The sequence below is a fragment of the Scylla paramamosain genome, chromosome 41 (genome assembly GCF_035594125.1).
Source record: "Scylla paramamosain isolate STU-SP2022 chromosome 41, ASM3559412v1, whole genome shotgun sequence".
In the NCBI taxonomy this organism is placed as follows: domain Eukaryota; kingdom Metazoa; phylum Arthropoda; class Malacostraca; order Decapoda; family Portunidae; genus Scylla; species Scylla paramamosain.
The window spans coordinates 7,348,526-7,361,966 of NC_087191.1; the positions used below are offsets into that span (position 1 = coordinate 7,348,526).

The 13,441-nt window shown below is 42.8% G+C and overlaps 1 protein-coding gene and 1 long non-coding RNA gene across 3 annotated transcripts in view; one reads left to right on the forward strand and one right to left on the reverse strand.

Moving 5' to 3' along the window:
- Positions 1-3,750: 3,750 nt before the first annotated feature.
- The window catches only part of LOC135092893 (uncharacterized), a 109,299-nt gene continuing 99,608 nt past the window's right edge, over positions 3,751-13,441 (forward strand). The window contains exon 1 of the long non-coding RNA XR_010263110.1: positions 3,751-4,999. This is a non-coding gene — a long non-coding RNA (uncharacterized LOC135092893). The remainder of the gene's footprint in view (positions 5,000-13,441) is intronic.
- Positions 6,065-13,441, reverse strand: part of LOC135092892 (R-spondin-3-like) — a 96,314-nt gene continuing 88,937 nt past the window's right edge. For both annotated transcript variants that reach the window (XM_063991662.1, XM_063991661.1), the window contains exons 2-4: positions 10,050-10,238; positions 8,285-8,389; positions 6,065-7,028 (exon numbers count right to left, since the gene is read on the reverse strand). In XM_063991662.1, coding sequence (XP_063847732.1) covers positions 6,301-7,028; positions 8,285-8,389; positions 10,050-10,238 — 1,022 coding nt within the window. In that variant the 3' untranslated portion in view covers positions 6,065-6,300. The remainder of the gene's footprint in view (positions 7,029-8,284; positions 8,390-10,049; positions 10,239-13,441) is intronic.

A 13,441-nucleotide genomic window follows, 5' to 3' on the forward strand; every position in this document is an offset into this window, starting at 1 on the left:
AAACATCATTGCAAAGAATTTTAATAGGTATCATGAAGTAGTCAGAGGGTGGAGGAGAGGGAGGAACAAGTCCTGAATCGTCCAAGGTAGAGTTTTTAGCAAAGGTTTGAACGAAGAGTTCAGCTTTAGAAATAGATGTGATAGCTGTGGTGCCATCTGGTTGAAATAAAGGAGGGTACAGATATGAGATTGTGATCAGAGGAGCCCAACGGAGAAGAAAGGGTGACAGAATAAACAGAAGGATTAGAGGTCAGGAAAAGATCAAGAATGTTGGGCGTATCTCCAAGACGGTCAAGAATACGAGTAGGGTGTTGCACCAATTGCTCTAGGTCATGGAGGATAGCAAAGTTATAGGTTAGTTCACCAGGATGGTCAGTGAAGGGAGAGGGAAGCCAAAGCTGGTAGTGAACATTGAAGTCTCCAAGAATGGAGATCTCTGCAAAAGGGAAGAGGGTCAGAATGTGCACCACTTTGGAAGTTAAGTAGTCAAAGAATTTCTTATAGTCAGAGGAGTTAGGTGAGAGGTATACAGCACATGTAAATTTAGTTTGAGAGTGACTCTGCAGTCGTAGCCAGATGGTGGAGAACTCGGAAGATTCAAGAGCGTGGGCACGAGAGCAGGTTAAGTCATTGCGCACATAAACGCAGCATCCAGCTTTGGATCGAAAATGAGGATAGAGAAAGTAGGAGGGAAGAGAAAAGGGGCTACTGTCAGTTGTCTCAGACACCTGAGTTTCAGTGAGGAAAAGAAGATGAGGTTTAGAAGAGGAGAGGTGGTGTTCTACAGATTGAAAATTAGATCTTAGACCGCGAATGTTGCAGAAGTTAATGAAGAAAAAGTTGAGGGGGGTGTCAAGACACTTAGGGTCGTCGACAGAAAGGCAGTCCCCATCTGGGACATTTATGGTCCCCTCCCCAGATGGGGACTCCGAAGCTGGTGTAGGAGTCGCCATGATGATTTTAAAATTTTTGAGTGAAGGGTGTGTGTGTTATTAGGTGCTTGTAGTTTTGTGTGGAAGAAGAGAGTTGTCTTTAGAGGGCAGGCTGTGACTGCTCCCTTGTGTTGTGAGACACAATGGGAAACGTTCAGTGAGGTCACAGCTGGGTGTAATGATAAGTTCACAGCACCCCCTGAACAGTGCTTTAGACCTCACTGGGAGTAATTATCGTTTCGGCAGGTGTCTACTGCCTCCTCCTCTGTGGAGGTGGATATCAGACAGTTTGGAAATATTAAAGCCACCTCCATCTCCCATTACCTGACCAGTTTCCTTGAATTCATCCACAGCCACCTGGACAAGCGAAACACCTCTCTAGCTGTTGCTTTTGTGGACTTCAAAAAAGCCTTTGATCTTGTTGATCACACTGTTGTCATCAGCAAGGCAATAAGTCTGGGTCTCCCTCCTAACCAGGTAGCGTGGCTAGCCGACTTCCTCACTCTCTAACTTCCAACAGCTAACATGTGGGGTCCCCCAGGGGACCAAGATGGGTCCTCTATGCTTCCTCCTCCTCATTAACGACGCCCTCACTGACACCCCCCAATACTGGAAGTATGTGGACGACTGCACCGTGGGCGTCCCAGTCTCCAACAAGAACCCGGACTACTCGCCACTGCAAGCAATTCTGGAGCGACTGCAGACGTGGACGGAGGAGAGCAGGATGACCATCAACCACACCAAAACTGTGGTGATGCATTTCTGTACCTCCTCTGTACCAGTGCCCCCTCCCCAGCTCACAGTGGGCCCTCACCCCCTCCAGGTGGTCCGATGTGCCAAGCTTCTCGGAGTCACGGTGGACGACCAGCTGACCTGGAAGCAGCATGTCGCCAGCACCGTCAGATCAGCTACCTACAGGCTGTACATGCTGTGCAGACTCAGGTCGCTGGGGACGCCGACAGACGAGTTAAGGTGTGTGTACCTTACCTTCATCCTCCCCAAACTCATGTATGCCTCCCCAGCGTGGTCGTCCTCCCTCACACACACTCAACAGCTACAGCTGGAGAGTGTGCAGAAAAGGGCGTGCAGGGTCATCCTTGGCCCTGCATACACCACCTATGATGAAGCCCTGATCACCCTGAGTCTGTCCAGACTATCCACCAGGCACCGAGAGGCTCTGCAGAAGTTTGGAATGGGACTGCTGCATCATCCACGTCTCAGACACATGCTGCCGCCTGACGCGCCTCGCCCGGTCCGTGCCACCAGACACCACAACAAGATAACGCCCCTAAAGGCGCCGCGCACGGACCGGAACAGACTCAGCGCGATTCCTACCATGGTGCGACCCATCAATCAATAGTATTTCCCTTCTAGATTAATTAAACTTAGCTTTAGGATAAATGTTAAGTATTTCCCCACTCCCTCTGTATATTTTCAGTTTGTTAACTGCCTGAATAATAAACTGTTTATTATTATTATTACTATTATTATTATACACACACTGAGGCATCACCAGGGGCAGTGTGGTGTGGCAGAGACACACCGGAGCTCACCTCTGTGCCGCCTATGACAACACCGCGCCCATACCACGCCCGCGCCACACCCCCCCACACGCACACTCGCACACACACCACGCTGATAGACAACATGGACAATAACCAAATAAGGGTAATATTGAAATAACATTAGCATATTCATGTCATGATCAGGTTAGGTTGGGTTTATGATAATTCGTTTCTTTAGTTTCACCGCTAATCTCACTGAGTACATAACGATTTAAAAAAAAATGTGAAAGAATAATAAGTAAATAAACGGAAGTGAAAATAAGAAAAAAATGAGTAACGTAACTAAAAAAAATAATGAAAAAAAAAAAAAAACGAAGATGGAATGCCCACATACAAACCAAATAAATTAATAGCTCTTGAATTAATTTAAGTAAGGGAGAGATAAGAATTAATTAACGGAAGCCTAGTAAAAGTAAAAGACGGAAAAATCATGGAGACTCGAACGCTAAATATTGGAACCCGCGCTAATCACGTGACCTGAAGAAGCAAGATGGGCGAGAGTTAAGTATTTGTTTACTCTTTATTTTACCTAATTTCACTCACTTTTCGGTTCTTTTTTAAACTGTCCAGATTAGGGTAGGTGCACCAACTCCCCTGCTAATTAACCCAGGAATGTAGAGGTGCGCAGGTAGTAAGGGGAGTGTGTAATTAGTGGAAATATGAGAGGGTCTGTTTTTGGCGAGTTTGTAATCAGTTTTCATTCTCGGTAAATTTTTTGTATTTTATTTATTGACTTTTATTTCGACATTTTCTTCACTATGCACGTCGTTATTGTCGCTGTTTTATTTATTTATCCATTTTATTTCATAGTGGGGTGGGATTAGGTTAGGCTAGTTTCTGTACTCTATTTATTGACATTTCTATATTTTCTTTACTATACTCGTTATTATTATTATTGCTGCTTTATTTATTTATCTATTTTTATTTTTTTTATACTGGTGTTAGGTTAGTTACGTTAGGTTAGGTTTAGGTTAGGTTACGTTAGGTTAGGTTACGTTACGTTACGTTAGGTTAGGTTAGGTTACGTTAGGTTAGGTTAGGTTAGGTTAGGTTAGGTTACGTTAGGTTAGGTTACGTTAGGTTAGGTTAGGTTACTATTTTCTGTATTTTATTTATTGACTTTTATTTATGTATTATTATTTACTATACACTTCATTATTATTGCTACTTTATTGATTTATCTATTTTATTTTCATACTGGGATTACGTTAGTGACAATTAGGTTAGGTTAGGATATTAGTTTCTGTGCGGTTTAACAGTTTTAATAATCAGAGAATAGATTAGTAACAATTTTGATATGCTAGTAGTAGTTTTCACCATGGTTTCACAAATACTGTTAATTAGGCCAGGTGTGACAGGTGGATGGCTTGCTACGAGTCTAATTATTACCTCTTCCTCTTCCTCAGGTGTGACAGTGAAGGAAAACAGACAAAAAGTAGGAGTGATCGTGAAAAAAAATAGTGAATGATGAAAAATATTGACTGAATGATCGTGAGGAAATAAATATGGTGTTAGTGAATGATTGTGACGGAAAAACTGAGGTGAAAGTGAATAACCGTGACAGAAAATGAAATGGAAGTGAATGATTGCGGTCAGAAATATTGAAAATGAATGAAAGTGATGGTAAATGGAATGAAAGTGAATGATAATAAAAAAATAATAAATGAAATGGAAGTGAATGATAATGATCGAAAAATTGTGATAATGAATGACAAAAAAAAAATAGTGAAAATTTAATAATAGAAAATATGAAAGTGAAAATCAATAACAGTGACGGGAAAATAAATAAAATAAGTGAAAGTGAATAACTGATTTAAAAGAACAATAATGAATAACGATGGTAGAAAACGTAGAGCCTAATAGAAAATGGAAAGGGAAACTAAAGAAAAACACAGAAAACGGAGAAGAAGAAGAGGCGTGACAGGAGCGTGACGGAGGAACATAACTCTTTCTTCACCTGTTTTTTTGTTTACTTGTTCTTGTTCAGCTGTTCTTTGTTTTCCTGCTCTTTATTCACCTGTTCTTTAATTATCTTTGTTTTCCTGCTCTTTATTCACCTGTTCTTTAATTATCTTTGTTTTCCTGCTCTTTATTCACCTGTTCTTTAATTATCTTTGTTCTCCTGCTCTTTATTCATCTATTCTTTAATTGTCTTTGTTCTCCTGCTCTTTATTCACCTGTTCTTTAATTATCTTTGTTTTCCTGCTCTTTATTCATCTATTCTTTAATTATCTTTGTTCTCCTGCTCTTTATTCACCTGTTCTTTAATTATCTTTGTTTTCCTGCTCTTTATTCACCTGTTCTTTAATTATCTTTCTCCTGCTCTTTATTCACCTGTTCCTTATTCACTTCTTCTTTGTTCTGTTCTTTATTCACCTGTTCTTCCTCCACCTATTCTTCCTCCACCCTTTCTTTTCTCACCTTTATTATCTTCTTCACCTGCCTCCCTTTCGTCGCCTTCGTCAGTCCTGCTGATGCTGCTGCTGCTGATGATGATGTTTGGTGAGTACCTGGCTGTATTTTGTATTGTATTGTTTGTATTTTATTTTATTTTATTTTATTTTTTTTGTGTGTAGGTTTGTAATGAATTAATGCTACAATATTTCAGGTGTGTCTATTTTATTTACCTGTTTACTTTTCCACCTGATGACAATTAAGTGTTACTATTATTAATATTTGTATTTTCACGTAGCTTACTGTGTTTATTTTAATGTTCTTTTTTTTTTTTGCATAATTATATATTTTATTTTCTCTACTGTGTATAACTTATGTAATACGTGTGTGTGTGTGTGTGTGTGTGTGTGTGTGTGTGTGTGTGTGTGTGTGTGTATGTGTACTAGAGAGAGAAAAAAAAAGAAATATAAGAAGTTAGAGAAAGAAAGCTATACATGAGGAGGAGGAGGAGGAGGAGGAGAGAAAGATGTATTTTTTTACTATTTATCAGCTTATCTTTATTTACCTCATTTATCAAGGTAATCTCTCTTTCTTTCTTTCTTTCTTTCTTTCTTTCTTGAATAAACACTTGATATTTTTTTCCATGGGGTTTGTAAAGGCGAGTGTAAGGAAACAATATTTATGATCTTCGTTCTTATGGTTTAATTTACACATTTATATTGAAAAGTGATGCGTGTGTGTGTATGTGTGTGTGTGTGTGTGTGTGTGTGTGTGTGTGTGTGTGTGTGTGTGTGTGTGTGTGTGTGTGTGTGTGTGTGTGTGTGTTAAAGATAGTGAGATAGTGAGATAACTATTCTATTTTTTGCATAGGTGAATATATAGGTAGATTAACTTCTCTCTCTCTCTCTCTCTCTCTCTCTCTCTCTCTCTCTCTCTCTCTCTCTCTCTCTCTCTCTCTCTCTCTCTCTCTCTCTCTCTCTCTCTCTCTCTCTCTCTCTCTCTCTCTCTGTATCTATCTATCTAATATCATAAAACTAAAAACTATATACATATTACTTTCACTATAACTATTTTTCTATTTTTCTTTTTTCCACTTTTTTGTTATTTTTTTTTCATTTTTATTCCCAACTACGTAAATATTTCCTGATAACATAAGGACGGACTGATTACCTTTGTGTGTGTGTGTGTGTGTGTGTGTGTGTGTGTGTGTGTGTGTGTGTGTGTGTGTGTGTGTGTGTGTGTGTGTGTGTGTGTGTGTGGACGGACTAGTGAAAAATGAGAAATCTGTGAATGAAACTGCACTTCTTTACACACCAGCAACAGTAGTAGTAGTAGTAGTAGTAGTAGTAGTAGTAGTAGTAGTAGTAGTATCCTTTTCAACATGGCGCATTTTTTTTTTTTTTAGGTATTCAGTCACCTGATTTCTTTCGTTTATAGGCCTTCGATTGTTTATACCTGGCCATCTCCCTAGGCCTATTGTACAAGAATTTCCGGCTGGTCAGGTGTGTGGGGGGGAGGAGGGGTTTGTCTGTCCCCTGCCCCACATGCCCCCCCTCCTTCCCCAATAAGGATAGGTCTATCATTCTGGTTATTGTTTCCTCTGACACCACTGTAGTAGGCCTAGTAGTAATAGTAGTAGTAGTAGTAGCAGTAGTTGTAGTAGTAGTAGTAGAAGTAGTTGTAGTAGTTTTCCTTGTATTTTTCCTCCTTCTCCTTCTCTTTCTCCTCCTCCTCTTTCTTCTTCTCTCCCTTCTTGTGCATTCTCTTCTATTTCCTTTTGTCCTTGTTTTCTTATTTCCTCTCTTCTCTTCTACTGCGTCTCTGTTCCCGTGTTTTCCCTTCTTTCTTCTGCGCCTTCTTCTGCAGTGTCTGGCGCGTCCCCTTCCGGAGTGTAGGGGTCGCCGCGCCCTGCCTGACAGAGGGGGCGAAGGGGAGGTTGCTGGGAGGTCCGTGGGTCGTGTAGCAGCAGTAGTAGTAGTAGTGGTAGTAGTAGTGGTGTTTTGAAGTGGTGATAATGTTTTTATCTTCATCTCCTCTTCTTTATTTGTGATTGTTTTTATGTCTTCTTCCTTCTCCTCCTCCTCCTTCGTCATCTTCGTCAGCGTGGTGCCCAGGTGGGGGTGTGTGCTGCCGGTACCTGTTGGCAAGGTGTGGGGATTAAAAACTTAGCACACACACACACACACACACACAGATAGATAGATAGACAGACAGGTAGATGTTTATTGTCGGCAGTTTTTAGAATCCCAGGTAAATTAGATATCTTAACACAACATCATAGAAACACAACTTTGAGAGTGATTGGAGGAGCTGAGTCGCTGTCCAACAATAGAACCCGAAAAATAATAAAACACAAATTAACTTCCCCTTTTTTGTGAACCTCTGAAAACCCAACAAATAAACTAAATAACACAACTCTGAATAATAAAACTCGAATGATTAAAACATTGAGGATTATAAGTGAAAAACACCTTAATTTCGAATCCCTAAATCACACACACACACACACACACACACACACACACACACACACACACACACACACACACACACACACACACACACACACACACACACACACACACACACACACACACACACACACACACACACACACAGGAGGAGGCAATAGACACCCGCAGAGAAGATAATTACTCCCAGCGACGTGTTACAAGCACTGGATCAAGGGGTGGTGTAAACTCATGAATTTTGTGACCTAGGTGTGGCCTCTCTGAACGCTTCCATCCGCGTCACAGCCTGCCCTCAAAAGACAACGCCCTCCCTGCTGGTAAACTCTCTGCCTGTCTGCTCCTGTGTATCCCCCTTCCTGTGACTTGGACTCTTTCACGGGGGAGGTTCCAAACACTTGTACAATTCTGGATGGTTCTTTTTTATCCTTTATTTGTTTATTCATTTTTTTGAGACTGGTACCTGTGTGTTTTTTTTTCCTTTGCCATTATCCGTGTTCCATAAGAAAACACACACACACACACACACACACACACACACACACACACACAGGTCGGACTGCTCTTCTGGCATCACCTTAAGTGTCTTGACGCCACCTTTAACTCTTTTCTCATTAACTCCAGCAACATTCGAGGCCTCACATACAGTTTCCAAGCAGTGAAGCACCGCCTCTGCTGCACTAAACCTCATCTTTTCCTCACTGAAGCGCAGGTGTCTGAGGGAACTGACGTAACCCCTTCTCTGTTTCTGCCCTACCTTGAATTCTTTACCTGTCTAATCAGTAACCTGTACCATATTCCTGTCACTCACCTGTTTGAGGCAACTGACAGTATCCCCTTCTCTGTTCCCTGTCCTGCCTTGAATTCTACCCGTCTAATGAGTAACCTGTGCCGTACTTCAGCCTCACCTGTCTCCATGGCTCACCTGTCGTTTCTCTGATGCATTTACCGAAGTAATTGAAGAAGTGGCGTTGACAGGTGGAGCAGTAGTGAGGGCCCAGACACTCCTCACAGCCCAGCATGGTGCACTCTGAAAATATTGAGTTATTTACAACATAAGAACACAAGGGCTGGTGCAGGAAGCCGTCAGACCTACCCGTGGCAGTCCCTGTATAAAACACACATAAGGAAATGAGAAGAGAGTTTGGCAGTGGATAGGATGACAAACACAGGGAAAGGAAGGAAACAAAGAGGAAAATGAAGGAAAGTAAGAAATGAGGCGAGAGTTTAGCAGTGGATAGGATGACAAACACGAAAGAAAAGAAACAAAGAGGAAAAAGAAGGAAAGTAAGAAATGAGACGAGAGTTTAGCAGTGGATAGGATGACAAACACAGGGAAAGGAAGGAAACAAAGAGGAAAATGAAGGAAAGTAAGAAATGAGACGAGAGTTTAGCAGTGGGAAGGGTAACAAACATAAGGAAAGGAAGGAAACAAAGAGAAAAATGAAGGAAGGTAAGAAATGAGAAGAGAGTTTAGCAGTGGATAGGATGACAAACACAGGGAAAGGAAAGAAACAAACTGAAAACATCTGAACCTAAAAACTCAAGGACACAAGGGGTGGTGCAAGAACCCATTAGGCCTACACGTGGCAGTCCTTGTATACAACACACCTGCCTTTTTTCCACCTATCATCCTCATCCATAAATTCTTCTCATCTCTAAAGCTTCCCAGTGACTCGACACAAACCACTTGATTACTGAGTCTGCACCATTCATCCAACACTCTCTATGAAAACCAATTCTATTTTAAACCTAACCTCCTGAACCCATTATTTCTTGTCCCCTCCTGATTAATGACCCTGAGATTTTGTAAGAGTCAGGCCAGGAATAAAAAAAAAAAAAAAAGCTATGAAAAAAAAAAAAAAAACAGTTGCCAAGGAAGAGTCAAAAGAGTTAATAAAAATTTGAGGTTTGCAGGTGTCAGCAGGTGTGTGCGTGGGACAGGTGTGGTATGGGTGTGTGTGCGTGTGTGTGGGTGTGTTTTGTTTTGTTTTGTTTATTTTTTTAGGGGGAAGGACGTGTGTGTAATAATAATAATAATAATAATGTGTGTGTGTGTGTGTGTGTGTGTGTGTGTGTGTGTGTGTGTGTGTGTGTGGCCTCTCTGTTTACATCCGGGTGTGTCTGTCCCTGTCACACTCTGAAAGACGTGCCCCCTGACAGTTAAACGAAGCAAATGATAGAGTAATAAAACCTTTTAGCATCTCTTGTGTTGGTCCTACTTGGGGAAACCTGACCCAGACTCACACACTCATGGCAGTTGCATTTAAGAGTGACTGAGTGGCCAGACTTTTATTTTAGTACAGATAGTTATGATTCCTCTCAGTAAAATGTGTGTAGTCTGTACTCTTAAAGGTCTCGTCCTGCTACATTTGATTTGAACGGGGTGTAGTGGAAGTTATTGGTGTTTTCAAGGTGTTTTTATGGTTCTGGGGACAGTTTAACAGGCTGTGGTGGAAGTTATTGGTGATTACAAAGGTTTTAGTGATAGTTCAGCAGGCTGCAGTGGAAGTTACGAGGTTTTCAAGTGTCTCCGTGGTTCTGGTGACAGTTTAGCAAGGTATAATGGAAGTTATTGGAGTTTTCTAGAGTAGTAATAGAAAATTTAAAAATAGCTATTAAAAAAACAAACAAACAAAGGTTCATTGAGAGAGCGAAGCCTGTCACAGCACAGCGCAATTAAGACTCACTAGTGCAGAAGCCGTTCCTCTTCTTCTTGACCTTGAAGAAGCCTCTGGGACACGTCTTGGTGCAGGAGGCCGTCTGCCGCGCCCCCTCCCTCTGCAGCACCAGGAAGTATGGCGCCTCGCACGCCAGGCACCCGTTGATGGGCGAACACAGCGTGCAGCCCGCCGTGCACCCCACGTCCACCACCACACCTGTTGGCGGAGCATGGGTCAGCAGGTGTGGGAGGGTGTGGTTGGGTTGGCTTGGGGGTTGTGTTAGGTCAGGTGGGAAGCAGGTGTGGTTTGGTTAGTTAGGTGTGTAACGGCTTGTTTGGGCGTGCTGGCCGTCTGCCACGCGCCACTCTTAACAAGCAATGGTCCTTGGTGAAGTGAGGAACACATCCCTGCTATCAGGCTGACGTGTGCACATTGAAAATTCTCTTTTCTTTAAGTTTCAGACCTGTGCAAAAAATGTTTAAAAAATTGCGATTATTTTTTTTCCTTTAAGATTACAGATGATTAAATTATGAAAAGTATAAGAATAATATTAGTCTGAAAAGTATATATCAGTCGACAAAGTGTGTTTTTCCAGTGTCTAAATTTCTTGTACCTGTGAAATATGGTTATGATCCACGCAACACTCGTGACAACTGACAGAAATGTTTTGCAGACACAGCGCAACACTTCCTCCTTAAGTGACGAACTGTCCTGCTACCAGATTAACAGTGTGTGTGTGTGTGTGTGTGTGTGTGTGTGTGTGTGTGTGTGTGTGTGTGTGTGTGTGTGTGTGTGTGTGTGTGTGTGTGTTTGTTTGTTTGCTAGCTTGTTCCTCCTCCTCCTCCTCCTCCTCCTCCTCCTCCTCCTCCTCCTCCTCCTCCTCCTCCTCCTCCTCCTCCTCTTCTTCTTCTTCTTCTTCTTCTTCTTCTTCTTCTTCTTCTTCTTCTTCTTCTTCTTCTTCTTCTTCTTCTTCTTCTTCTTCTTCTTCTTCTTTCTCCTCCTCCTCCTCCTCCTCCTCCTCCTCCTCCTCCTCCTCCATGCCAGCGCAAGCTGGAGGGAGTGGTGGGTGGGGAGGAGCCTTCTGCTATGCTGTCCTGTCTCTCTTCACTGTAGCTAGTTAGAAGTAGTTACCAAACAGCCTTGCAAGGACCAAAAGGTCTGTTGCTGTTTGGCTTTCCTTTGTATTCCTTTGTTTGTATTCTTCTTCTTCTTCTTCTTCTTCTTCTTCTTCTTCTTCTTCTTCTTCTTCTTCTTCTTCTTCTTCTTCTTCTCCTCCTCCTCCTCCTCCTCCTCCTCCTCCTCCTCCTCCTCCTCCTCCTCCTCCTCCTCCTCCTCCTCCTCCTCCTCCTCCACCTAATTTTATAACCATTTATCATTACACAAAGATATATTGTGTGTGTGTGTGTGTGTGTGTGTGTGTGTGTGTGTGTGTGTGTGTGTGTGTGTGTGTGTGTGTGTGTGTGTGTGTGTGTGTGTGTGTGCGCGCGCGCTTGCGTGTGCGTGTGCGTGCGCATTCCAACACATCCTGGAAAGACATACATACACACGAACTTACATACATACATACATACATACTCGTACATACATACATACAAGCAAGGACGAGTATTCACACACACACACACACACACACACACACACACACACACACACACACACACACACACACACACACACACACACACACACACACACACACACACACACACACACACACACACACACACACACACACACACACACACACCTCTCTCTCTCTCTCTCTCTCTCTCTCTCTCTCTCTCTCTCTCTCTCTCTCTCTCTCTCTCTCTCTCTTTGTCAACACCTCAATTATCAGCCTCTTAATGTCAAGTAAATTAAATAAACAAGCAATGAATATCCATTATCAGATTTTCTCTCTCTCTCTCTCTCTCTCTCTCTCTCTCTCTCTCTCTCTCTCTCTCTCTCTCTCTCTCTCTCTCTCTCTCTCTCTCTCCTGTTGCTCATCGCTGATATATAAACTTCTTGTCAAGAGAAAACGGATTTTAGGAGAGTACAGACTGATGAAGAAAACGAGTGAGAGAGAGAGAGAGAGAGAGAGAGAGAGAGAGAGAGAGAGAGAGAGAGAGAGAGAGAGAGAGAGAGAGAGAGAGAGAGAGAGAGAGAGAGAGTGCACGCACAAAATTAACTCGAGTATCCTAGTGGATGGTACACACACACACACACACACACACACACACACACACACACACACACACACACACACACACACACACACACACACACACACACACACACACACACACACACACACACACACACACACACACACACACACACACACACACACGCCAATCAAAAGTCATAGCTTTCATGTGTGTGTGTGTGTGTGTGTGTGTCAATTCGTATATATTATCACTGTCACTCACCTGGCTAGATCCTTCTCCTCCTCCTTCTCCTCCTCCTCCTCCTCCTCCTCCTCCTCCTCCTCCTCCTCCTCCTCCTCCTCCTCCTCCTCCTCCTCCTCCTCCTCCTCCTCCTTTATTTCTTCTACCATTCCTTTTCACACCATTCCTACATTTTCTTCACTTACTCTCCAACTATTCCTGCTCCTCCTCCTCCTCCTCCTCCTCCTCCTCCTCCTCCTCTCTTCTAGCACGTTTTGTTGTTCAGTTCTTATTTTTGTATTTTTATTGATTATAAATATTTGGAAACCTTGCATATTTCTCTCTCTCTCTCTCTCTCTCTCTCTCTCTCTCTCTCTCTCTCTCTCTCTCTCTCTCTCTCTCTCTCTCTCTCTCTCTCTCTCTCTCTCTCTCTCTCTCTCTCTCTCTCTCTCTCTCTCTCTCTCTCTCTCTCTCTCTCCGTTGTCGTTAAGCATACATAGATGAGAAGGCGGCTGAAGAAGATATGCAAGTGGAGGAGCAGGAGGAGGAGGAGGAGGAGGAGGAGGAGGAGGAGGAGGAGGAGGAGGAGGAGGAGGAGGAGGAGATGAATAGGCGTTAGTGGTTGTGGGGACGAAGGAAGCGAGAAAATAAATGGAAAATATGCACACACGACCAGGAGAGAGAGAGAGAGAGAGAGAGAGAGAGAGAGAGAGAGAGAGAGAGAGAGAGAGAGAGAGAGAGAGAGAGAGAGAGAGAGAGAGAGAGGCTGGGTGCTAAAAGATGTAATTTTCTTCCTCTTTGTCATGCGATCCTTACTTCCTCCTCGTTCTCCTTCTCCTCCTCCTCCTCCTCCCCCTCCTCCTCCTTCTCCTCCTCCTCCTCGTAATTGCATAGAACGAAGACAGAATAGAGATAGGGGATAATTTGCATATTTTCTCTCTCTTTCTTCATGCATTCAGAGAGAGAGAGAGAGAGAGAGAGAGAGAGAGAGAGAGAGAGAGAGAGAGAGAGAGAGAGAGAGAGAGAGAGAGAGAGTTTATGACTTAATTTCTT